At 50.2% G+C, this 26,482-nt stretch overlaps 1 protein-coding gene across 1 annotated transcript in view; it reads left to right on the top strand.

The window, feature by feature from the left end:
• The first annotated feature begins 955 nt into the window (after positions 1-955).
• The window catches only part of PARP1 (poly(ADP-ribose) polymerase 1), a 39,397-nt gene continuing 13,870 nt past the window's right edge, over positions 956-26,482 (top strand). The window contains exons 1-12 of the mRNA XM_041768837.1: positions 956-1,203; positions 5,584-5,749; positions 13,831-13,946; positions 14,538-14,752; positions 16,342-16,441; positions 18,572-18,688; positions 19,244-19,420; positions 21,704-21,851; positions 23,022-23,162; positions 24,657-24,899; positions 25,026-25,094; positions 25,310-25,442. Of these exons, the coding sequence (XP_041624771.1) occupies positions 1,084-1,203; positions 5,584-5,749; positions 13,831-13,946; positions 14,538-14,752; positions 16,342-16,441; positions 18,572-18,688; positions 19,244-19,420; positions 21,704-21,851; positions 23,022-23,162; positions 24,657-24,899; positions 25,026-25,094; positions 25,310-25,442 (1,745 nt within the window). The 5' untranslated portion in view covers positions 956-1,083. The remainder of the gene's footprint in view (positions 1,204-5,583; positions 5,750-13,830; positions 13,947-14,537; positions 14,753-16,341; positions 16,442-18,571; positions 18,689-19,243; positions 19,421-21,703; positions 21,852-23,021; positions 23,163-24,656; positions 24,900-25,025; positions 25,095-25,309; positions 25,443-26,482) is intronic.

Here is a 26,482-nt window from a genome sequence, read left to right as displayed (position 1 = left end):
TGTTTTACTTTCGTGTTTTTTAAAAGTAGGCTCCATGCTCAAGGTGGGGCTTGAACTCAAGACCCCGAGATCAAGAGCCAGACACTCTACTGACCCAGCCAGCCAGGCCCCGGCCACTAAAATGCATTTAATTATGTTTTTTAAGATTTATGTCTTAGAGCGAGGGAGGGCGGAGGAGCAGAGGGAGAGAGAGAGAATCTCAGACGCACTCCCTGCTTAGCACGGATCCGTGGACAGGATCCCAGGACGCGACCCCGAGGTCACAACCCCAGGGCAATTCAAGAGCCGGGCGGGCAACTACTGACTGAGCCACTGCAATGCTTTAAATGACGAAAATAAAATTCACAGGTTTAAAACAGAAGCCAGTTCTAGGGCGACGGAGCTGTAGAGCAACAGGTCTTCTAGCTCCCACGGGAGCCCGTCGCGGGGAGCGCAGACACCGGCGAGGATCCCCGCCCCGACTCCGCGCGGTCCCCGGGTCCGCGCACCGTCCTAGGGCACAGAGGGGAAGCGGGACGCGCTTCCTAAGAGCGCGGGGGGATTCTCCGGGAGACCACAAGGCCCTCCCCGACTTGAGGCCAGCAGACGGAGCGCACCCCACGCGCCAACCCTGCACGCAGCCGCTGCCCACCCGGCTCGCGCAGCCGCAGGAGCCCGGGAACCGCCGCCCGCCCAGTGGGCAGAGGGCGCGTGCGCGGGAGGGGGGGGGGCGTGCTCCGAGGACGCGTGCGCGGGGGGCGGGGGGCGTGCTCCGAGGACGCGTGCGCGGGGGGCGGGGGGCGTGCTCCGAGGACGCGTGCGCGGGGGGCGGGGGGCGGGGTCCGTGCTCCGAGGACGCGTGCGCCGGGGGCGTGCCCCCGAGGACGTGCGTGCGCGGCGGCCCCGCCCCGAGGACGCGTGCGCGGGGGGCGTGCCTGCGGCCGGGCGTCTGCGGTCGGTCGGGGAGCGGCGGGCAGCGCGGCGTGCTGTGGGGCGGCGGCGGCGGCTCGGGGCGCTCGGTCGTCTGCGGGTAGCGGGAGTGGGGGGCGGCGGCGGCGCGTGTCCAGGGCGCGGCGCAGGGCAGGCGGCGGCGCGGGGCGGACGATGGCGGAGTCCTCGGACAAGCTCTACCGGGTCGAGTACGCCAAGAGCGGGCGCGCGTCTTGCAAGAAATGCAGCGAGAGCATCCCCAAGGACTCGCTGCGCATGGCCATCATGGTGCAGGTGCGCGCGGCCGCTTTGTGCGCGGTGGGGGGTGCGGGGGAGGGGAGCCGGGGAGGGGGAGGGGCAGCCCCGGGAGCCCGCTCGCGAGAGCGGGGAGGGCGGCCCGGAGCGGTGCTGCGGGGTGGGGGGCTCCTCCTGCCTGTCGCCGGCCGAGGTCTGAGACGAGGCGAGCCTGGGCTTCTGAAGCCCGCCGCTTCTGCCCTCCCTCGTGCTGGAAGGTTTGTGTCCTACATTGATGATGGCGCCTGGCGCGTGAGGATCGTTTTAATCTATTTTTGTACAACATCCGCTCACTCTCGATTTTTTTCCTAATTATGCAGAACTGTACCAGTCGGTGTCATTTCTGTACAGCGCATTCACTGATTCGGGGTTTGAAATGACACCCCCCCCCCCCAACTTTGCAGGTTCTCCGGCGCCCTCCCTCCCTGATGCATTTACAGCTGTCGATTTGAGTGAAAGGCCGGAGGGGAGCTCCTCGGGGCTTCTGGACCCTCTGGGGGTGCCCCGGCGGATTTGCTGAGGCTTCCTAGGCCGGGCCATGGGACTGGGCGTGTGTCTGAGAGCTCCTACCTAGGCGGGGGGCTTCCTGCGTCCTCCAGCTGCCAGTCTGCTCCTGTCTACCTGTCCAGTCCTGCTCTTCTCCAACACGGAGCTCCTGTTGTTAAGTTCAGTGCTGGTAGTCAGGGTAACTCGGTTTTCCCTCCCTGCAGTGAGGCAGCAGCGTGTTTTAAGAACAACCCTGTAGACTTTACTGGGTTTTCAGTTATAACCAGGTGGAGCAGAGTGGGTACCAAATGCCAAGTGGGGTTGAAGATGGAGGATGTTGTTCTGGTATCAGAGCCAGTCTAACTCGGCACCTGCCGTGCAGTACTTACCTTCAGTGAACACCAGGCGTGTCAGGCACCCTGTTAGGTTCCAGGGCCTCGGAGACAGCCCTCTGCCCATGCAGCCACCAGCTCGGTTAAATGGAAGATAACTGGGAAATGTGGCTGTAGTGAGTGGAGACCGCCCAGGATACCTGTGCACCAGGCGTTGAGGGCCTGGGGTGAGAGCTGGATAGGGGTTCTTAAGCGCAGGAGTGGCAGGAAGTTGAGGTTGGAGAAGCCGACCAGGTCTTACCATCCGCAGAGCTAGATCTGCCCCTGAGGCTCTCCGGATCTTACACCTGAATGTATGGGTCGCCTGATCTGAAGCTCTCCCCTTAACATTGTTAACTATCATGAAATTAACATTTTAAAAATAATAATACAAAGGAGAAGCTCCCTCAGTGCCGGGGCTCTTAACCTAAAATCTGAGTTTAGAAGAAGAGAAATTTATATCTCTGTAGTCCCTAATCTCTCTTTTTTTTTTTAAAAAAAAAAGATTTTATTTATTCATGAGAGAGAGAGAGAGAGGCAGAGACCCAGGCAGAGGGAGAAGCAGGCTCCATGCAGGGAGCCCGATGTGGGACTCAATCCTGAGACTCCAGGATAAAGCCCTGGGCCAAAGGCAGATGCCCAACCACTGAGCACCCAGGCGTCCTAGTCACTAATCTCTAAATAAACTTCATTACTTCTTCCAGTTATGAATGTGAAGGCAGAAAAACAAAAGCAGTACCTATGGTTTTTGTCACCAGTGGAAATTACAGATATTTTCATATCACTGTACTTTTGTTGGGGATATCTCAAAACATCTATTACATTCATCATCATTCAAAGTTGCTGTAGTTGCTACAGTGGGCACTAAATCTTATTTTATGCTTTAGAGCTCACCATTATCATGTTTTTAAATATTTTGATAATTCAGTCTAACTGCTTTCTTCTGTGAGCCTGTGTATTGTATTACTCGTTTTTAAATTTTATTTGGAGAAAGGCGTATCCTTAGGCTTCACTAGTCATCCAGAGAGGACCTTGCCTGATCAGGAAGGACAGACAAAACCATAGTAGAGCCAGTATATCGAATACATAGGAGGGCTGGCCTGGTGTTCCCAGATCGTGAAAGAAATGAGTAAAAGTGGTTTTCTGTAACTGTATTTGGGGGTGGAGTTTTAATTCAGAATGTAAAATCTGGTCTTTGTAGGCAGAGCTGGAGGCCTGAAAGAAAGAAGCCATTCTTCTCCCTCTTGGGTTCTAATACCTTCTTTTACATTTGTATGGGCGGATTGTTCTCCAAGTGTCAGATACCTGATACTTTAGGTGGTGTGCCCGGGGGCAGCCTCCAGGGGACTAACCAGGCCTTGCAGCTTCTTGACCCGTGGACCCTGGGTTCTTCTGTGTTGGGCGGGCTTGCTGTAGGGTCACACACACTGTTAATGGTCATTCCGTGCTCTCCGTGGATAGGTGGGCAGTGGGATGGCCTGTTCTATGCCGAAGGAAATAGTGGCTGGGCGAGGACCTGGTGTGTGTTTGCTGGGTACACAGAAACTCTTCTGCTTACGGTTGCCAAGTGGAAGCCTAGCCTTAGGACCTTGTTCTGGTTTCCTTCCTGCCATATCCTTGTGACTCCTACATTCTAGGGTAAGGCCTTGCTTTGGTCAGGGGTCCTAGCTCTCAAGTCCCTCAAGCTGAATGCCCTTGGGCTGCACCTCTTGGTTGCCCCACGCTGCATTGATGGTTGGGACACAGCACCCACACCAGAGGTTAGGGGGCAGGTGCAGGGACCCCACCAGAGCCAGGAAACCATGCAACAGCCACAAGGTCCAGTGTGCTCCCTCCCTTTGTGCAAATGTGACCTGAGCGCCGCAGAGAAGGGGCAGACGAGGGACACTGAGGCAAAAGGAGCCCAAGTGCCAGTCTCTGCAGATGTACAGCAAGGTGGAATACACTTCCATTAGGTGTCACCTGCCTTATTGGAAGTTTGAGAGCTGAAATGCAAGTCCATTCTGAAATGCCTTTTGGGGGGGCGGAGGCACCATCTTTTGTTCTGATAGGAGGGCATCTTTTCCAGAGCAGGACTTCCCCCATCCTTTCCCTTTCTTATCTCCAAACTTGGGGTGTTCCACACTCTCTCTGTGTCCTCTATGAGTAGGCAGTGCATGATGGTACCAAGGTGGGCATCGTTGCCCTTCCGGGAGCTTCCAGCCTAGTGCAGGACATGGACATTGACTGAATAATGGCCCAAATGGATCCTTCTTAACAAGGAGGAGCTTGTAAGGAACCTTCTGGCGAGATGGGGAGGTGCCACTTGCTCTGAATAGGGCAGTGGAGCATTCAGGGCCCAGGGAAGAGCTATTGTGCTATAAACCAGGCTGCTTGATGCTGGGGAGTCCTTGAAGTACCCTGGCCTGAACCCTCCCTCCGCATGTATTATTCTGATTAAGAGGCCACTCTCAGCAGGAGGGGGCTTGGTGGGAGAACTCATCACTGTTTTTCCAGAATATTTCCCCTGTCAGACTGTTCCATCCAAAAATTTGTATGTGGTATTTATTTTTGATGCTGTTTTAATGCTTTTATTCCATCTGTGTGGCATTTAGCTTTATTTTCTATAAAGGCAGATATTTGGAGCCTCTTCTGCTTTGATCAGAACCGTTTGTGTATGTTTCAGTAGCTCTTCCTGCCGAGCAGAGTAGTGGACTAAAACTTGCTGTCAGTGCAGTCAGGCTGAGTCCCTTGCCGCAGACATCTGTGGATGGGGATGCTGGTTCCCACCCAGAGGTAGTTGAAGGTTACATGTGATGGCTTGCGAAGAGGGCCAGGGACCAAGTAAGTGCCAGCATTAGCCCCACTGTGCCTGGTCACCACCACTGTGCCTTCTCTGAAGCCAGAGGTGCTAGGGGCCCAGGAGACCAAAGGTGACACCACACAGGGAGAAGAGCCTGGTGCTGTGGAGTCAGCAGCATCTTGAGTGTGAAGCATCAAAGGAAAGAGGAAGTCCACCATGAGAGGGGAAGCACCTTTCCCCCCTGGCCAGACTTCCCAGAGGCCAGTGAGGGAGCTGACAGTCTGGCTCCAGGCCCTGGGGACTTCTGTCATCTGCTCCCCAGACCGCCAGCTTGACACTGTTTCCTGACACGGTTTCTCTGCCTTGCTCATTATTTGGGACTTGTTCCTCATTATTTTAACCGCAGACACACTAAGGGAACCCTTTCTGGGCCCCACGGGCCCCACAGGGGCAGCAGCGGGGGTCCTGTGTGCATTCCAGGATGCTGGGAGGGAAGTCATGTCACTGAAGCATGAAGCCTGTGGTTAGAAGGCCTCTGGGGCTAGGTTCTGTTTAGAAGCTCCCCTGTTCCCATCTGTGTCCTATGTCCTGAGAACAGACTCCCACCTTCAGCAGACAGCTGTTGGGGAAGATCTTGAGAACTGTGGACTAGGATGCAGTTTCTCACATGACACGGGCCAGGGCCAGCTGCCAAGGGCTGGGCTTGAGGCTGCTCACTCATCTCCCTCTGTTCTCTCCTAGTCACCCATGTTCGATGGAAAAGTCCCACACTGGTACCACTTTTCCTGCTTCTGGAAGGTCGGCCACTCCATCCGGCACCCCGATGTGGAGGTGGACGGGTTCTCTGAGCTCAGGTGGGATGACCAGCAGAAAGTCAAGAAGACTGCGGAGGCTGGAGGCGTGACAGGTGTGTATGGACCTGGGGGCAGGACCTGGGGGCAGCAGGTGCAGACCCCCAGTCCCACCTGGGCAGCTTCCCTGGGGACCTCTTCTGAGGTGGGGGAGGAGCCCTTCAGCTTTGTTACCTGTGATTTCAGCAGCACCTCCTTGGCTTGCCTATGGCAGGGTGTTTTTGTTTTTCAACGAGTTTTCCCGTTTACCTCCTGCCGCCACACAGGCAGGACCTCTCCCTCTGTCTCCCTCCACAGCGGTACATGTGTTCAAGTGGGCCCTTCATTATCACCCAGGTCCGAGGTTTAAGGATTCACGTGTGGTGGTGTACATTGTATGGGTTTGGACAATATACAATTGACCTTTGAACAACATGGGTTTGAACTGGTCGGCTTCTGTCTAATCTACAGTAGATTCAACACTGTACTATAAATGTGTTTACTTAATAACATTTTCTTTTTTGAGGTTTACCTTATTGGGAGTTCAATATTTAATACTTATAACAAAGGATGTGTTAACTGTTGGTTATCAGTAGGGCTTCCCGTGAACAGTAGGCTATTAGTAGTTAAGTTTCAGGGGTATTGTGGGGCACCTGGGAGGCTCACTCAGTGAAGCATCTGCCTTCAGTTCAGGTCATGATCCCAGGTCCTGGGATCAAGTTCCACATCAGGCTCCCTGCTCAGTGGGGAGTCTGCTTCTCCCTCTGCCATTCCTCCTGCTCACACTCGCTTGCTTTCTCTCTATCAAATAAATAAAATCTTTTAAAAAAAAGTTTCAGGGGACTCAAGTGACCCATAGATTTTCAGTGCACGAGGGAGGTCAACATCCCAACTCCCACTTTGTTCAAGTGTCATCTGTATTTGGAGTCATTCGAATGTAGTCTCTTCAGATTGGCTTCTCTACTTAATAATTAACAGGCATTTCAGGTTCCTCTGTGTCTCTTCTTCGGGCTTGATGGCTCCGTTCCTTTTAACCCTGAATAACATTCCATTGTCTGGATGGACCACGGTCTATTCATTAGGAAGGATATCTTGGTTGCTTCCAAGATTCAGTAAATGCAAATAAAAGTGCTGTGAACATCCATGTGTAAATTTTTGTGCAGACATAGGTTTTCACCTCATTTGGATAGAAAGCAAAGAGCATGATTGCTCATCCTCTGGGGAAGAGTATGTTTCATTTTGTAAGAAACCCGCAAACCAGCTCTCTAAGCAGCTGTACCAGTTTGCATTCCCATCACTCCCTCACTAGCACTTGGTATGTCTGGGTTCAGGATTTTAGCCATTCTGATGGGTGTTACAGGTGTCTTGAGTTGGTTTGCAGTCCCCTAATGCCCTACAATGTGGAGCATCTTTTCGTGTGCTTATTGCCATCTGCATCTCTATTTGGGAAAGAGTCTGGATATTTTGCCATTCGTCTTTCATGTTCTTTCCTTGAGTTTTAGAGTTGTTCATGTATTTTGGGTAATGGTCTTTTGCAGATGTCTTTTTCGTGTCTGGTTTGTTTCTTCTCCCATTTTCTTGACAGCGTCTGTTACAGAAGTTCTCAGTTGTAAGAAGTCCAGCTTATCCATTATTTTTTTCCTGGCTTGTGTCTTTACCGTTGTATCTAAGAGTCCTCACCACACCTAGGTCAGCTAGATTTTCTCCTGTGTCACATTCTGGGAGTTTTACATTATGGTGTTTTCCTTTAAGACCATGATTCGTTTTAAGTTTTGTAAAGTAGATAAAGTCTTAGTCTAGATTTATTGTGTGTATGCATATGTCCAGTGCCAGTACCACCTGTTGGAAATTCTGTCTTTCCTCCATCGTGTTGCATTTGTTCCTTTGTCAAATGTCAATGATTGTGTTGGTATGGGTATATTTGTGGGGTCTTTTTGGTCTGTTTATCAATTTGTCTATTCTGCCAGTACCATACCGTCATGATGACTAGTTTCATGGTGAACCTTAAAGCCAGATGGTGTTAGTCCTCTGACTTTGTTTTTCTTTTTCAAACCTGTGTTGGCTGTTCTGGGTCTTTTGCCTTCATATGAACTTGAGTCGGGGCGCTAGGAGCTTTGAAGTCAATAACATGGCTCACTGTGAATAAAAACAGCAAATTCGCTAAGAAAGGGTCCAGAGAGTGAGCCTGTCCATTTTAGCAGAGGGCAGGTGTAACAAATTTTTCTTATTCTGTGGTCGTTTTTCCCTTTTTGTGTTCAGGTTAGTGGGGATTGTCTTAGGACTATGTCCCATCTAGTTATAATTTATGTGTATCAAATTATGTAATTTTATAATAGGAAAGGCACAGTAAGTTTGCTATAAACTGTTTCGTTTCTGAAAACCTCAGAAATCAAAGTTAAGATAACACCTGTTAATTGTCTGGTGATTTTTGTATTCAAAGAGCCTAATTTAATCACAGAGACACACAAGAAGTTTCCATCTTCCTAGATCCTGTAATTCCAACTATCTTTGGCGTTGTGGGGTGTCTCCCTATTTGAAATTTTCTATTCCAATATTGATTCACATGTGTGTCACTTTTTCTTCCTGTAGAAATGGGATTCTGCCTAAGTGTTACTTTGTTAAAATGCTTCTTGTGTGTGGTGAAATACATACCATGAAATCCACTATCTTAGCCAAGTTTAAGTGTGGGCTTCATCACCATGAAGCACATTCACACTGTTCAACCATCACCCCACCCACCTCCACCTCCAGAGTGTTCTCATCTTCCCAACCTGAAACTCAGAGCCCAATTCACAGTAAACGGCCCCCCTCCCCAATTTCGTGTCCCCCCTGCTACGATTTCTGTCTATGAATGGGACTCTGGGTGCCTCTGTGAGTGGAATCATACAGGGTTTGTCCTTCTAGGACGAGCTTATCTCACTCGACATCTGTCCTCAGCTCTGTCTGTGGTATAGTGCTGTGGCAGCTATCAGATTGCATATACCTGCAACATGGATACATCACTTTTTTTTTAAGATTTTATTTTTTTATTTGAGAGCACGCGCGCACACAACTGGGGGGAGAGGGAGGAGGAGAAGCAGACTTCCCACCACTGAGCAGGGAGCCTGAAGGGGGCCTGGATCTCAGAAATCCTAGATCATGACATGAGCCAAAGGCAGACGCTTAATTGACTGTGCCACCCAGGTGCCCCACATTTTGTTTATCTGTTCACTCATTGAGGGGTGTTTGGATGGTTTCTGCCCTTGGGCAATTACAAATAACATTGTTGTGGACATTATGGTGGCGTACTCAGTCCAGACCCCACTTTCTGTTCTCTTAGGTCCATATGTGGGAAGGGGAATGACTGAATCAGAGAGTAATTCTGTGTTTTATGTTCTGTGTACCTGCCATAGTGTTTTCTGCAAGGGCTGCACGATTTTTCATCCCCTCCAGAAATACAGTTTTCCAGTTCCCTTGCATCCTTGCCAGTGCTTTATGGTCTGAGGGTGGGTGGGTGGGTGGGTGGGTGTGTTGTTTCTGTTCTTGGGTTTTGTTTTTGTTTTTTGTTTTTTTGTTTTGTTTTGTTGTTTTGTTTTGTTTTTTTGTTCTTGTTTTTATAATACCCAGCCTAAGATGTGAAGTGTTCATTCATGTGGTGTGTGTGTGTTATAAGATTTTATTTATTCATTCATGAGAGACAGAGAGAGGCAGAGACACAGGCAGAGGGAGAAGCAGGCTCCATACAGGGAGGCAGGGAGCCCGATGCGGAACTGGATCACAGGACTCCAGGATCATGGCCTGAGCCAAAGGCACATGCTCTACTGTGGAGCCACCCAGGCGTCCCTTTCATGTGGTTTTAATTTGCATTTTCCTATGATGTTGATCTATATGTTACATTTTATAATTTAATATTTACCTTTTTTTTTTTTTAAGATTTATTTGTTTATTTTAGAAAGAGTGTGTGATCCGGCGAGAGGCAGAAAAAGGGAGAGGGAGTCTCAAGCAGACTTCCCACTGAGTGCAGAGCCCAACCCAGGGCTTGATCTCACAACCATGACCCAAAATCAAGAGGTGGCTACTCAACCGACTGAGCTGCCCAGGCACCCCTAATATTTACTCTTTTCGTGTTAAAAAGTTGTAAGTTTCCATCCTTGTGTTTTACGGTTATGTAGTAGTCATTTATCGATGTTTTGCTACATTTTGTGCTTCATTCATGACCCTTGACATGAATGCCCTCTCTCCCCTGTGCAGTAGCCCAGATCCAGTGCAGATGCCGAGAGGTGAGCTCACTAGGCTGAGACAATGCCAAGGGCCCATGAGCCAGGATTCGGCTCCAGACTGCCTGTCCTTGGAGGCTACACTGTCACCTGTTTCTGCAACATAGCAGATTGAGCTGCTGCAAACTTCCTGTCTAGCCAGGGCGCCCATCCAGTTACCTCTTTAATTCCAGGATGCGGGATGGCTGCTCAAAGGGCTGAATTGTCCTGAGCCATCTGTGCTCGTGTCCAATTGTGTTTCAGAAGGCTTGCATCCCTTAGTCATGCCACCCATGGATACATCTCTGCATCCACATCCCCACCACAAAGTATTTCCATTCCTGTTTACTTTGTTCCTGATGGGATGGAATGTTTTGTCACCTTTAGTCAGTTTTATTAATTTGATATTTGTAGGTATCCTTGCCTTATCTTTTAGAGCATTATATGTGTAGGCTTGTTTTTTGTTGGTGGTGGTTTTTTTGTTGTTTTTAAGATTTTATTTATTCATGAGAAGCAGAGGGAAAAGCAGGCTCCCTGTGGGGAGCCGGATGTAGGACTTGATCCAGGACCCTGAGCCCAAGGCAGATGCTTGGCACTTAGCCACCCAGGTGCCTAGGCGTTATGTGTTTGTCTTTCTAAGATTTACTTACTTGAGAGAGCACAAGCAAGGGGAGGGGCAGAGGGAGAAGCAGACTCCCCGCTGAGCAGGGAGCCCCATGTGGGGCTTTATTCCAGGACCCTGATATCATGACCTGAGCTGAAGGCAGATGCTTAACCCACTGAGCCGCCCAAGTGCCTGAATTTTGTGGTTTTTTTGTTTTTGTTTTTTGAATTTTGTGTTTATTTTAATGAAACCGATGATAGGAATTCTTTGGGTTTTGTTTTGCAAATATATTTACAAGTTTGAGTTTTTATGTATACGTATACACATACACATGTATATAAAAATGATTTTTTTTATTACAAAGATTTTTTTTTATGTAAACTTTGCCCCTAATGTGAGGCTCGAACTCACAACCCTGAGATCAAGAATTGCCTGCTCCACCACCAGCCAGGCTGTCCTTTGACATTTTTCTTTGAAGCGATTTGTCGGTTTTGCCACATGAAGCTTTGTCTTGGACTAAATGTTCTTTAGTCATATTTGGCTGCTCATTTACAGTTTGTACTTCTGATCTTAGTTTTAAGTTCTTCATCTGGAATTTTAAAAATAATTTATATGCAGTCCTGTGAGAACTAACTCATGGGCCATCACATAACACATACCCATCGATTTAGGGAACATTTCCATTCCCCCCAGAAGGTTCCCTTGTGCCTTTTCTCAGTTATCCTCACCACCTGGGTGACCACTGCTCTGATTTCTGTCCCCGTGTATTAACTTTGTGTGACTTACGATCTCAGAAGGAAAGGAATAGGTTGTGCTTCTATAACCTCCTTCCACTCACACGGGTTGTCTCATTTGTCTTGAGTTACACTTTTTTTTTTTTTTTTTTTTTAATTTTTATTTATTTATGATAGTCACACAGAGAGAGAGAGAGGCAGAGACACAGGCAGAGGGAGAAGCAGGCTCCATGCACCGGGAGCCCGACGTGGGATTCGATCCTGGGTCTCCAGGATCGCGCCCTGGGCCAAAGGCAGGCGCCAAACCGCTGCGCCACCCAGGGATCCCCGAGTTACACTTTTCATTGCTGAGGGGTAATCGCCTTGCAACAGATCACAGTCTATCCAACATTCTGTGGTCAACCTTGAGCTGTTAGAAATACAGCTACTATTCACATTTGTATACACCACTCTGTGTGCCGCACTTTTGTTTCTCTGGGGTCGGTACGTAGGAATGGAGTGGTAGATGAATGGTAGGTGTATGTGCAGCTGTTGAAGGAAGCTGCCAGGCTGTCTTCCCACATTGTACCATTTCATGTCCCCACCCGGGGAATGTGAGTGTTTCAGCTCCTCCATGTCCTCGCCATCACCTGGCCTGGCACAAGCAGTCTTCAGTATTAACACTTAAGGTGTGTAGTGAGAGCTCATCATGATTTTAATTTGCATTGGTCTCTTTATGGAGTCATAAGAGTTCTTAGAATATTCTAGATGCAAGTCCTTTATTAGATGTGAATACCTTCTCATTCTGGTGGGGCTGGCCTTTTGTTTAATTACTGATTTTATGAAGAGCAGTAGTTAAGTTTTTTCCTCTTTTTTTGGTTGATGGTTTCCACCTCCTGAGAAATCTGTGCCTGTTCTAAGATTGCAAAGATACCCTTCTTTGTTTTCTTGTGGAAGTTGTGTAGTCCTGACATTCATGTTTGGTTCCTGATCTGTCTTAAGTGAACACTTGTGGTAGTTGTGGGGAGGGGGTTGGTTTTGTTTTGTTCCTGTGGAGACCATGTTGTACCCACTCCATTTGTGAAGAAGACTTGTTTGTTCACACCAGGTGACTGCATACCTATAGGTATGAGTCTGGACTCTGGCCCTTTGGGTTGGTCCTCTCTGCCAGCACCCCACTGTCTTAAGTTCTGCAACTTGTAGGATGTCATGAAATTGCTTAATGTGAATCTTTCAGCTTTGTTCTTTCTCAATATCTTGGTGACATTTCTAGGTCCTTTGTAGTTCCTTACCAATTTTGTGGTAACCTTACTGATTTCTTGCCCAAATGGGCCCGCTAGGATTTTGATTAGCATCACATGGGATTTATGGATCAAATTGAATTGACATACTGATACGTCAACAAATTGAGTCAATTCATAAACATGAGACTCTCCATGTCCTTAGGCTTTCGTTAATTTCATGCCATCCTAAAGCTTCTGTGTAGAGGTTTTTTTTTTTTTTTCCTGTGTAGAGGTTTTGTGGGTCTTGTCAAATCTGTTTCTGAGTATTGTGTATTTAAATGCTTCTTAGGGATCCCTGGGTGGCGCAGCGGTTTGGCCCCTGCCTTTGGCCCAGGGCGCGATCCTGGAGACCCGGGATCGAATCCCACGTCGGGCTCCCGGTGCATGGAGCCTGCTTCTCCCTCTGCCTGTGTCTGTGCCTCTCTCTATCTCTCTGTGACTATCATAAATAAATAAAAATTAAAAAAATATTAAAAAAAATAAATGCTTCTTAAACAGGAGTCTAGTTTAATTTTCTAATAGGTTTATTGTTCACATATAGGAACATGATACATGTTGACCTTACATTGTCCAAATTTGCTCAATTTACTTAATGGCAGAAGTAGTTTTTTTCTATATTCCTGCTTGTGCAATCGTGTCCCTACAGGTAGAAGTGGCTGTACTTGTTTTTTCCAGGCTTACACCTTTTGTCTGTTTTTCTTGTCCTGATGGCACTCACTAGAGCCTCCAATACAATGTTGAATAGATGTTGTTGGGAGAGATATAGCCTTGCCTGGTGTCTGTCCTCAAGGTAGAAACATTCAGTCATTGACTTATTTTGCATAAGACTCTCCTTTGTTCCCAAATGCTTGGCCCTTCATAGAATGCTTGGCCCTTCATCACCAGGGCTCCTTACTGAATGACCCCAGCTTTTCCCACCAATTTAGAAATGCTGCCTTCACTGATTGTTTCTTGTACTTCTGTATGAAGATATGCCTGTAACTTTGATACCTAGAAATGTAACGGAAATCAGAAGGGGTAGTTAGAATGTAGCAGAGTGCATAGCTCTCAAGATAAGAGCTAAGGAAGTATTTTTCAAAGTGAGGGAGTGCCCAGGATGGTGATGGAGAGAACCAGGAGAGACTGAGCCCTGTGCTGTTTCTGAGAGCCTGTCTGATGAAGGGTTGTCTTTTATGGCCAGAAAAGCAGCCACAGCTAGTAGAGACAGATGTCGGGGAGCTGGGCCAGTTGTAAGCACAGGTGTCCCAGTGAAAAGCTCCCGGGCTCGGGCTCTCTGAAGCTGTTCTGAGGCTGAGTGCAGCGCTGCTATGTCCGATCCTTCAGGCAAAGGCCAGGATGGAGGAGGTGGCAAGACAGACAAGACACTGGCTGACTTCGCAGCTGAATATGCCAAGTCCAACAGGAGCACGTGCAAGGGCTGCCTGGAGAAGATAGAAAAGGTAAGCCTAGGGGTAGGAGTGTTAACTCCCAGAGCCTCTGGGGGTCTGGAGCTACATCCTTAGGTGTTTTAAGACAATATACGGGGGCTTCCAGTGCTAGCCAGCACTAGTGGTTAAGCATAACCTGAGGATCTCATAGACCCAGAACTGCTGAGAATGTCCCATCTGAGCTCATAAACCTGGTCCCCGAGGCCGCATGAGCTTCTGGATTGTGGGTTTTTCTCTGCCTCTGTGGGACCTTCATGTATAAAAAAAAAAAGGCTGAAGGGTCTGCAGGCAGGGGTGCATGGCGTCCTAGGTGGTGGCCCAAGGCTGGCTGTGCTTATGTCTGCTCCTGGCCAGCAGAACATTCTCAGGAAAGATGTGCTCTTCTGCCTGGGTGGGTGGGTAGATGGCTAGTTGGAGTCAACCCTGTATAAAATGGGGGTGCTGAGATTTAGGGTAACACACAATCCTTGGTAACAAAACAGCCAGCAGCTCCCAGCAGCCCTCACCATGCCCTTGGTGTGGACCCAAGGCCCCGCTGTCTGGCCAGCCCAGGTCACCCCCATACTTCTGGATTTCTTGTACCACATGTGGTTCTTCCTGCAGGGCCAAATACGCCTGTCCAAGAAGATGCTGGATCCAGAGAAGCCCCAACTGGGCATGATTGACCGCTGGTACCACCCGAACTGCTTTGTTAAGAACAGGGAGGAGCTGGGGTTCCGGCCCGAGTACAGCGCCAGTCAGTTCAAGGGCTTTGGCCTCCTCACTCCAGAGGATAAAGAAGCCCTGAAGAAGCAGCTCCCAGGAGTCAAGAGTGAGGGGTAGGTGGGCGGGGCAGGGGGGGTTCCGTGAGACTCTGCAGATTCCAGGCCACTCCCGTGTCTCCCTTTGGTGACTGCCAGCAAGCCAGGGGCTGCAGAGTGAGAGACAGTGACAGCTGCGCTCAACCCCTTCCCAGCTATGGGGCAGAGGACATAGGGAGAGCTGTGGGGGTTCCTGCTTCCATATCTGATCGACAGGCAGAACCAGCCAGTCATCCCCTCCACCCCCAGGTTAGCATTTCACACATTTAGGGAGGGCTCTCCTGTCCTGAGTATTCCCCCTGCCAGGGCCAACTACCACATGTCCTGTGACTCCCTGCATGACCTGCTTCCCCATCCCCATTGCAAACTTTGTGTCTGGGTCTCTGATGATGGTTAGGAGGATCGTGACAGGAGTACGGAGAGCAGTAGATTAGAAGCTCCTTGGTTTACCCTCAAAATGGTATGAGTTTCATATGGTCTTAACATTTAGGATGGGGGAGCCCAGTCATGCCAATCTGGAGTCCACAGGCACTTGTTCTTTCCCACCTCCCTCTGCTGCTCCCTGGGCTGTAGTCTGGAGTTGCTTAGTGTAACAGGCCTAGCTAGGGAGGCATGGCAGGGCCATGCAGGGCTGTGGTCAGGGTTAGGATTGGGGTAACCCTGACCTCCCCATGATCAAGCAGCTGTCAAGCACTGAGTTCATCACACACCAGTTCATGCACAGTATATGTGGCTCTGGAATATGTATGGAAAGTGGAAAATCGAGCTTATGGATTGAGTCCTCAGGACAGCACAGCCCATGATGTGTGCAGGAAGGCATAAGCTCATGTTTATGCCATCACAGCACCTGAATTGATGGGGTGCTTCTGATGTGATGGGGATAATTTAGTTAGCCATCCCCATGGTCTTGTTAGGTACATGGTATTCTGTTTCATGGATGAGGAAACTTGTTACGGTTTGAAGTTGGGTCCATAACAGCTGAAAGTGAGTCTTAACCACTGTGACTGCCCTGTTCTGGGGGCTGCTGCTGACCCTCCCTGCCTCCTTCAAGCAGGGGTGACTGCAACCAGCCCAGGGAGACTGAGTAGTGGTGCCAAGACCATCGCTGCCTTGGTAGGGGTTTGAATGACAGTGCAGCCCCACCTCTGAGAACAGTCCTAGGAGCAGCCCTATATTTAGCTTGAAAGGCTTGGCCCCTGGGACAAGTGATTCATCTTTTTACAATCCCTGCCCCCTGGCAGTGGGCTTACCTGTTAACGGTCCCTGCCAGAACTTTCCAGGTGCTTTATTTGTGCGAAGAGGTACATGAGGGTTTGACATCAGATGGGGTGGGGCCTGAGCCCTGGTTCCTACATGGGCTGTTTCAAGTTCCTAGGGCAAGCCCCAGCCTCTCCTTGGCATTAGAGTATGCCATGAGGTGTGTGGTGCCTGTTGGCCAACACTACCTGGGTGGACTGCAAGCTCTTGGGGGCAAAGTGGGGGCAGAGTGAGATGCAGTGCGTTCAGGGCCTGGCAGACAGGAGTTGCAGGTTCAGGAAGATCCTGCATTGCCTGAGTCACTGGTTCCAGGGTTCTGATGGCTCTGTCACATCCCATGTCTCTTTCAGGAAGAGGAAAGGAGATGAGGTGGATGGGATGGATGAAGTGGCCAAGAAGAAATCTAAAAAAGAAAAGGATAAGGACAGTAGGCTTGAGAAGGCCCTGAAGGTGAGCTCTGAACTGTGTCTCTGCTCACTGTTCCGTCTATTCTCTGTCCTTATCCTGGGAAGAAAGTTCCAGGGGGTATGTGCGTCCCACTTAGTCAAGACCTCTAAGAATTCGCAAACTGAAAGCAGTTGAGAAACAGCATGGTCCCCCCCGCCCGCGTCCTCCACTTCTTGCCTAAAGGAAAGCCCAGCTTAGGCAACGGGTTCTAGACCAGTGGCTCACCAGCCTCACATCCCGGGCACATCGCCATGCATCCTGGATCTGGTTGGTCTGGCACATGTTGCACATAGAATGTTCAGTTTGGCATAGCAGACTTGCTCGGTCTGGATGAGTGGCTGGAAGGACAAGCTTGTTTCCTAGTTCTTGTTTGCAAAAGCAATAGAAGACACATAGCGAAGGAGAGAACCACCCATTAAGTCTATTGTCATCGACCAGAAAGATTCAGCACTGTGTTGATGATGTGTTGAATCAAAATAGAAGGTATTGATCAGAAAATGCTGGGTGTTTGGGAAAACCAGGGAAGAACTGTCCTCAGTCATTTTTGGGAACATGATTTCTGTGTGCCATCTGCTTGGTGCTCATGAGAGAATTCAGTTTTTGCCAGTGGTGTAGAAATTCAAAGCAGTTTCTGATTTGGTTCTAGCTTTTTTTTATTATTATTATTTACTTATTCATAGAGACACACAGAGAGAGGGAGGCAGAGACACGGGCAGAGGGAGAAGCAGGCTCCTTGCAGAGAGCCTGACATGGGACTCGATCCTGGATCTCTAGGATCGTGCCCTGGGCTGCAGGCAGCACTAAACCGCTGCGCCACCGGGGCTGCCCTGGTTCTAGCTTCTTGTTAAGAATCATCGATACAGTGTAATTGTCCTTCAGTGAAACCATGTCTGAAGTGTGTTAAACTGGCTTGGCAGGGTTGTGGTTGGTGTTCTTTTGCACTTGCCCTCTGCCTTTTTGGGTGTTTTCTCAAGCATCATCATAGATAAAAAGAAAGTTGGAAATTCACATGTTCCCCTGGCCTTGCCAGCCTGGCGCATCCATGTCCACTGGCCCTCTGACTTTAGTCAAGCAGGTGAAGTAGTTCGTTTCCTCCGTTTAAACTTGTCCTGCTTTGGGCAGCCCAAGTGGCTCAGCGGTTTAGTGCTGCCTTCAGCCCAGGTCGTGGTCCTAGAGACCCGGGCTTGAGTCCCACATCAGGTTCCCTGCGTGGAGCCTACTTCTCCCTCTGCCTGTGTCTCTACCTCTCTCTCTTTCTCTCTCTCTCTCTGTCTCTCATGATTAAATAAGTGAAAATTTTTTAAAATAAACTTGTCCTGCTAGACTTGCCACCTTGTACCCGTAACTGGCGATGTGGCACGGGTGCAGGGGGATGCAGGGCAGGTACGGCAGAGCTGGGAGCAGACACCAGATGTGTGTGGTGGCACTTTGCTGGTCGCATTAAAACCTTCCTCACTTGAGGGGCGCTTGGCTGGCTCAGTGGATAGTGTGCGACTCTGGATCTCAGGGTCCTCAGTTTGAGCCCTATTCTGTGAGGGGTAAAGATTACTTAAAAGTAAGATATTTTGAAAACCAGATGCCGTTAAAATCCTCACGTGGCGTGGAGGGCAACTCCATGGGGTCAGCGGGGCCAGCATTTTTATGTCTGGTTTGCAGGGGTGTGGTCTGCGGCCGAGAGTGGTGAAGAGCTTGTCCAGGACTGTAGCAAGGAAGGAGGTTGATGGAATCATGGGCAGGGTGGTGGTCAGGGTAAACAAGATGCTGTAGTGCTTCCACAAAGAGTAGGCACTGCATGCATATTGCCTCCAAGATGGAAAACTCGTGTCCTGAAAAGCACAGATCTGTTCCTGTGTGATGCTTAGTGTGATATGCCACTGAGGCCAGCAGGGGTGCTTGGGAATCGTCCCTACAGCCACGTCCCGGCTCTTCCCTCTGAGGTCTGTCTGTCCCCGGCATGCTCTGGTTAGAACAGACTCCACGGGCGTGTGGAGGGGACCAGCTTAGAGGCACAGCTCAGCTGCCCCAAGAGGAAACCAGTGGAGGTGGGTAGAACACATACACACACTCCACCAGCCCCGGTGGGGTCTCTGTATGGACAGGGCTGGTCTGTCAGCTGCCTGGCTTTGTCTGCAGGCCCAGAACGAGCTGATCTGGAACATCAAGGACGAGCTAAAGAAAGTGTGTTCTACAAATGACCTGAAAGAGCTGCTCATCTTCAACAAGCAGCAAGTGCCATCTGGGGAGTCAGCGGTGAGCTGCCTTCATGTACAGTGAGACGCAGGAGGCGGCCAGAGTGGTGATGGGAGGAGTGGAAATGCTGTGGTTCTGCGGTGTAGTCTTTGCCATCGCAGTCACCACATCTGGGGACAGGAAAACCCCATACGTCAGCCCTGGGCTTAGGGAGGAGACCAGGGTGGGCTATGAATATGCCTTGGGTGCTTGTGCCACACATTTTGGCCCAGACACCCGGGGACTGTAGGTCTGGAGGGCGTGGAGCCACCCGTGGTGAAGGGAGGCCTACCTGCACCCCACTGGTTTGCCCCACTGGCTCTGCTCCTTGTGCGGTAGCAGGACACTATTCTAAGTCACCAGGGGGTAGGGACTGTGGCACTTCACGTGGAGACGTGAGGCCTCTCAGAGAAGTCCAAGCTCTGCCTGTAACCAGCTGCCCCGAGGAGTCCGTATCGGGGCCAGCCCTTTCTCTCTTAGTTAGCAAGGTCTTCCTGCTCTTCCTCCTGGGTCGGTAAGTGTCCTTCCCTATAGCCTCTCCTCTCCTCTCTTGACCTGTTTGCTACCTGGCTTCAGATCTTGGACCGAGTGGCTGATGGCATGGTGTTCGGTGCCCTCCTTCCCTGTGAGGAATGCTCAGGCCAGCTGGTCTTCAAGAGTGATGCCTACTACTGTACCGGGGATGTCACTGCCTGGACCAAGTGTATGGTCAAGACACAGACACCCAGCCGGAAGGAGTGGGTGACCCCGAAGGTAAGTGGGTGTGTGAGGGGGTGGATTCTTGGATGTTAGCAGAAGAACACCGTCATCCCTTCTTCTGAGCTTGTTCACACTCCAAGTCACCATGACTGCAGGGCTGTGTTCTTAGTCTTTGCGACAAGGCCATCCTTACACTCAGAATATAAAACCGTATTATTGGTCTGTAAGTTTGCAAACTCCACAAACATAGAAGCACAAGCAGTCCTAGCAGGAGTACAAGTTTTGTCCTATTGGCATAAGGTTTTGACGATTGGCATTGTCCTCTTGGTTGCCAAGACCATGAATTACCTTTGTATTTGCTTATTGAGGGCTTCCTGTGTGCCAGGCACTGTTCTAGGTACAAAAGACCCGCTGGTGAACAAATGAATGATGATAATTCCCGCCTCGGTGATAGGAGACAATTTCCTAAGGATGTTTTCCTGCCTTAGTGCTAAGGGGAGTTGGGTCCGGAGTTCAAGTATCTCCTCCTGTTGTAGTGGTTTTTTTGTTTTTTGTTTTTTTTTAATGGGAATGCATGTTGAATTCTCAGGATACCAAAAACTCACTTGGAAATCCTCAGTTGGGACTGTCTGCACCCTCAGACTCTGTGTGGGCAGGGCTGCCTCACTTCTTGTGCTTGTGCAGGAGGCCAAACCTGTGGGCCGGTGGCACAGGACTTAGCATGTCACTCGGGTGTCCCACTGGCTCCGTCAGCACAGCACCTACACTTGAACTCTGTTTTCCTGCCACCCTCTTGCCTCCCCTGCTTGCTGCCATCATTGTGCCCCACCTCGCTGTTTTCTCTATACTTGTACTTGAGCCATCACTCAAAAACAGCTCTGAAAAAAAAAAAACAGCTCTGACCTCATCACTGCTTGTGTCCTTAAGACCTCAGTGATTCCTTGGGTCACGTGGAAATATTCTCTCAGTTTTTCTGATTTTGCAAATGTCACATACCTGTGTGTGGTACCTGTACCCCTTTTACTATCTGTGAGAAAATGAGATCATAAGGAGTGGGGACCCATTTTGTATTTCACAGGCCAGTTGCACAGCATTGTGCTTACTTTTGAAGGTACCTGTGTGTGTAAGACCTATTTTCAGGTCCACAGTGCTTGCCGCCTGTGCAGATTCACGGATTCCCAGCTCCATGCGAGCCTGCTGTTCTCTGTGGGCCTTCCTCAGGCTCTGTGCTGCCCTTGTCTTCCTGGGTACTGTCACTGCTGCTGCACATGCACACACACTGTCTCTCTAGCTCTTTACATTCCCAGCAATAGAACACTGACCACCCAGTGTTCCCTGCATCCCACAGTATGTCAGTCATACATCTTTGCTTGGACCCTGCTTTTTTGGCCCCTAGCTGCCTAAACAGGTCATTGCCTCCAGGGAGCCCCCCCAGAGTTCCCCATCTGTTGTCACATTAGCCTTCACGTGTCTGACCCAGTCACCACTGAACTGCTTTCTTGAAAGAAGAAACTCTTCATAACCTCACCATGATAATATGGCACAGTAAGTGTTCAGCATGACTTGGAGATGGTCTGTTGCTCCTTTGATCCGGGGCATTCATGGAGCACAGGTACACGGGAGTGGGCTCTTCCTTGCCTGGACCATGCTGTTCCTGAACTCCGGAGGAGTCCTTATGGAACGCTTGTTGCTCTTAGCAGTTGCGTTACCTTCTCAGAAGGGAGGGGAGCTCTCTGGTTTCCTCTCGGGAAGTAACCTCTCTCCCAGTCAGTGCAGTCTCGGGAGGTGGGCATGTGACCCCTGAGGGGCCTCTCGAGGGCCAGGCCTGGGGGTTTCAGGCCGTGGCAGCTGATTCATGATTGGTTGGTTGATGTTTAAGGAAAACTCTTTGCTTACAGCATCCATGCCAGCATTATCCTAAACGTGGAAGCACTAGAAATAAGCACTGTGTTTGCAGTGATCGTGTATTTTGTGCTGGAAATCTCGAATCTTTTTTAGGATTTATTTATTTTAGAGCAAGCAGGGGGAGGGGCAGAGGGTGAGAAAGAATCTCTTTGGGCCGGGGGGGCGGGGAGAATCTCAAGCAGGACCTCCCCCTCCACTGAGCATGGAGCCTAACAGACTCAATCCCACGACCCTGAGATCACAACCTGAATGGAAACCAAGAGTCCATAACCCACTGAGCTCCCCCAGGTGCCCCATTGTCTTGTTTTCTTGTCATTCCTTATCACAAGAAGTAAAATGAAATTCCTTAGTTTGAACGAACCAAACCTTTGCTGTGGCAGACGGTAATTTTAAGGGAGAACTGGTTTCTTAACTGAAACCTTAATTCTTTAGGAATTCCGAGAAATCTCTTATCTCAAGAAATTGAAGATCAAAAAGCAGGACCGGATATTTCCCCCTGAGACCAGTGCCCCAGTGGCAGCGGCACCTCCACCCTCCACTGCCTTGGCGCCTGCTGGTGTAAACAGCTCAACTCCGCCAGGTAGGGCTCCAGGGCTGCCTGCAGGGAGGGGGGGGCCATGAGGGGGGGCCCATGATCTTAGCAGGAGAAGGGTCTCTCCAGATTCTCTGTTTGCCAATCCTTAGGGCAGCCTTACCGAGAGTGACATTCAGAATGTCGTCCAAACCACACGACAGACTTTGCTTTCGTGCCTCTGGGCAGCCCTGTGTCCATCAGTCATCCTGAGCCTGATGGGATGGTTGGGTCTTTTGCACACAGAGACCTGCTAGAGACCTTGGCCGCTGAAGCAGGTTCCAACTCCTATGAATACAAATATTCCACACCACAGACACAGATCAGTTGGTGGTTTTCCATCCAGAGAAGAGACTTGCTGCCTTTGTTCACTCAGAGACACATGGTATAGCCTAAGGGCTACAGCCACAGGTGGGTGGGTGGAAGACAAGGGGCCGACCCTGAATGTGAGCCTGTTAATGACCTCCCCCCCCCCCCCCAGGAGGCCTACATGTGCATGGTCATTCTGAGTCAGTCTGTTATTTGGGGTGTGGGGTCAGTCTTGACTTGCCCTCACAGGAAGGGCTTGAGGGACGTTTCCCTCCCTGTTCTAGGAGTGCGGAGCCAGCCCTGATCCACTCTCACCACACCCAGGCACAGCCCCTGTCATGGGGCTTTCTGATCTGGCCTCCATGCTAGGGAAGTGCCAGGGTCTTTGTGTTTGGAATCGGTTATCTAGCTTGGCATCCTGCTGACCACAGCGTGGAGTGACTGCCCTTAACAAGTCTTAATCTATTTGATGAGGTTCATAAGTATCACATAAGAAATTGCGAGTTGGGAAAAGAAAAGTAATTGGGAGCTCAGCTCTCTGCCTCCCGTCCCACTACCAGCCTGGTGGTCCCCACATGCAGCTTTCTGGGTCTCCCTGTGGGACAGAGCCAGGAGACCCTGCTGGCCAGGCCAGCCTGCTCACAGGACAGTGTTGTTATGTGGCTTTTCCCCTAGCCTGGTCCTTTGTGTGCTAGGGGACGAGACAGGCTCTCCACTTGCTGTCCTATCCTGCTTTCCCAATAGCCCTCGGCCTCTGTTTTCATATACTTATCACTCGGGTACCAGAGGGGAGCTGAGGGTGTCCAGGCCCTGCAGCCTGTCCCAGCCTCCCTGAGACCTTGCTGCCTAACCACTGTTCTCTTTTCCCAGGTAAGCCATTGTCCAACATGAAGATCCTGACTCTTGGGAAACTCTCGCGGAACAAGGATGAGGTGAAGGCCATGATTGAGAAACTCGGGGGAAAGTTGACAGGCACAGCCAACAAGGCCTCCCTGTGCATCAGTACCAAAAGTGAGTTGAACCAGGACACGTGGGTGGCTTAGTGGTTGAGCACGTCTGCCTTTGGCTCAGGGCATGATCCTGGAGTCCCAGGATCGAATCCCACTTCAGGCTCCCTGCATGTGTCTCCTTCTGTCTGTGTCTCTGTCTCTCTTTTTATGTGTCTCTCATGAATAAATAAAAATCTTTAAAAAAAAAAAAAGTGAGTTGAACCTGGTTGTAGAACAGGTGCACAGTGTGCTTCCTGCCATGGCGGTGAGCTTGAGTAAGGGGACACTGAGTATGGTGTGGCATCTGCAGGGCACTCCCAGGTAGGTGTCTGGTCAGCAGCATTGTTTGGGTCTGAAGGGAAACCAGTGCCTGTATTTTGTGAAGCCACTCTGTGTCGTGTGTGTTCACATGCTTTCTCTCCCGAGCTGACCAGAGCGCCTCACTTTGGGGACATGAATGGTCTTGGCACAACCACTGGGGGCTCTGAAAAGCACAGCAGCTGCATGGACAAGCTTGGGGGTTTGAGGAACAGCAGAGCCGGGGCGGGGCTGACAAACACTCACCTCCTATACAAGGACTCCTTCAGGACCAGGAGAGGTACTTGTCTCGCCTACCCATAGAGTGAGGCAAGACAGAAAAAATGGGGATGAATTCAAAACAAAAGAACAAGTAAAGTCTCAGAGGAAAAAATCTTGAAGGATTGGAGATAAGTAGCTTACTTAGTCAAAGGCACTCCACACACTGGAAGCAGGACAGATTCCTGCATTACCTGTGAAAAGCTGGTGCTGGTTCCTCACAGAAGTGGAGCAGACAATCCTGAGATGCATGTGGAACCACAGATGCTCCAAACAGCCAGAGCAGTTTTGAGAAAAGACAGAGCAGGAGGCATCATGCTCCCTGATTGCAAACTACATTGCGAGCTGTAGTATCAGAGTAGTGTGGAGCTGACGTGTGAACACCCAGAGGTCAGCAGAACAGGGTAGAAAGCCAAGAATACACTCTGGAGAAAGCCAGATCCCTGCCTCACACTGCTCACAAAAATTTACTCAGAATGGATTGTAGACTTGTATGTGAGACCCACAACTACAAAATTCATAGAAGAGAGCACAGAATAGACAGGGAGCTCCTCGACCCTGGTTTTCGTGATTTTTGACTCTGGCACCAAGAAAAAAAAACAGACCAACAGGACCACATCAAACTAGAATGCTTCCACATGTAAGGGAAATTGTCCGTAGAATTAAGGGGCATCCTGCAGAGTAGGGGCAACCAGTTGCTTGTTATGTGCTTGGGGATGCCCTGGGGAGGTGCAGGGTCGAGCACTTTCCTACCGTTTGGGCTGCAGATGGCTCCTTTTCTGAGGTGCATCTGCCCACAGGCCTAGACCCATGTGTAGGAGGCGGCACTGTACATGGGCCCCCAGCACTAGGTGACAAGGAGGGGCTCAGGCTCAGTCAACAGGGCTCTGGCTTTACTTTACACTTAATGCTTCGGCCGTTCTTCCCCTGGTTTGAACAGAGGAGGTAGAGAAGATGAACAAGAAGATGGAGGAGGTGAGAGAGGCCAGCATCCGAGTGGTGTCTGAGGATTTTCTCCGGGACGTGTCTGATTCCACCAGGAGCCTTCAGGATTTGCTCTCTGCCCATGTGCTGGCTCCCTGGGGGGCTGAGGTGAAGGCAGAGCCAGCAGAGCCTGCAGCCCCTAAAGCCAAATCAGGAGCTGCGCTCTCCAAGAAGAGCAAGGGCCCTGTCAAGGAGGAAGGTGAGGCCCACAAACTCCTGAGATGGTCTGTGGATGCTGGCAGACCGCTCCCTCGTCCTGCCTTCCACCCCACCCGTATTTCCTAGTTCTGTTTTACTTGAGCAGTTATGGTTCTTGTCTTCCAAGGCATCAACAAATCTGAGAAGAGAATGAAATTAACTCTGAAAGGTGGTGCTGCTGTTGATCCAGATTCGGGTGAGCACACAGGAGCAGGAGTGGATGGGCGGTCAAGAGACTAGGGGTGCCCAGGCCACACCTGTGCCCTCCTACCTCTTGGGCATCATCTGACTGGCAGTATGGTGTCTGGGGGTGTGAAAGCCCCCCACCCCTTACCGCCTGCAGACCCCCTTCTCCCGGAGTGCATTGGCCCCTCATGGGAGTTAAAACAAGGCACCCTGCCTCTTCCACAGGTCTGGAACACTCTGCACATGTCCTGGAGAAAGGTGGGAAGGTGTTCAGCGCCACCCTAGGCCTGGTAGACATCGTGAAGGGAACCAACTCCTACTACAAGCTGCAGCTCCTGGAGGATGACAAAGAAAGCAGGTGTGTTCTGGGGACAGGACGGAATGCCTGCGAGGTGGCCCCGTGAAGGGGGTAGGCCCGAGAGGGGTGTGGGGAGGCCTGGTTCCCTGGAGTCTGGTCCCCCCAGCTTCACAGGGTGTGTTGTCCCACCATCTCCCAGGACTCTTAACGGCCCTTTGAATCCAGAGTGTCTGACCCCTGTACACACGTTTGGAGGTAAAGTTTGGTGGGACCAGAACTTGTGGGTTAACCTGGACTGTTTCTTGTTAGCAAGTAGAAATTTTCCCCACTGGAAGTCCAGGAGTTAGTTGAAAGGCAGAAGCTGTGTAGCGGTGGCCCTGTGGGAGCCAACTCAGCCCTTTTAAGAAACCGTGGCCAGCGGCCATCTGTAAGCACTGGGTGGCTTGGTTCTTCCCACTGCCTCTATTTCTCACCAAAAGTTTCACCTGGCAAGTGGCTCAGAAGTGACCCTGAGGGTCCAAACTATCTAGTAGGCTACTTAGATTTTCTGAAGAAATAAGCCTTCCAGCATGTGGATTATCATCTGCTCTGGTGGCCCACTTTAACTGGTTTTCACTGAAGAGGCAGCATGGGCTTTCAGATCTGGACATTTCTTCAGGACAGTTGGGGAAAGCACCTCCCGACCTTTCCAGGGAAAAATGCAAGCAGGGATTGTGTTTCTGTATCTCTGCAAGAACCCAGAAAACCTCCAGGAAGCCCTAGATCTTCTTTAAATTCTTTGGTTTACTTAAAAGTGCATACAAATAAATCTTGTGTCTGAGGTTCTGATATCATCTTATTGTGACTTAAAACTCAGCTTATACATTATTTCCATTATTTTAAGAAAGACGAACTCCCCCCCCCCCAAAAAAAAAAAAAAAACTAAGCAGCACAGCGTGTCGGGTACCTGTGGTGTGTACCCCAGGTTGACATGGGAACAGAGAATGGTGGCCTGACACTGTGGGCTCAGCCTCCATGCCACTGACACACGTGCACACGAGCCCCCGTGCACACACAGACACACACCCAGTGCTTGTCACATCTCAGCCTCTGAGCTGAGC

Source organism: Vulpes lagopus, chromosome 1 (assembly GCF_018345385.1).
Source record: "Vulpes lagopus strain Blue_001 chromosome 1, ASM1834538v1, whole genome shotgun sequence".
Classification (NCBI taxonomy): Eukaryota; Metazoa; Chordata; class Mammalia; order Carnivora; family Canidae; genus Vulpes; species Vulpes lagopus.
The sequence above is the reverse complement of the archived record's forward strand: the minus strand, read 5'-3'. Positions and strand labels throughout refer to the sequence as shown.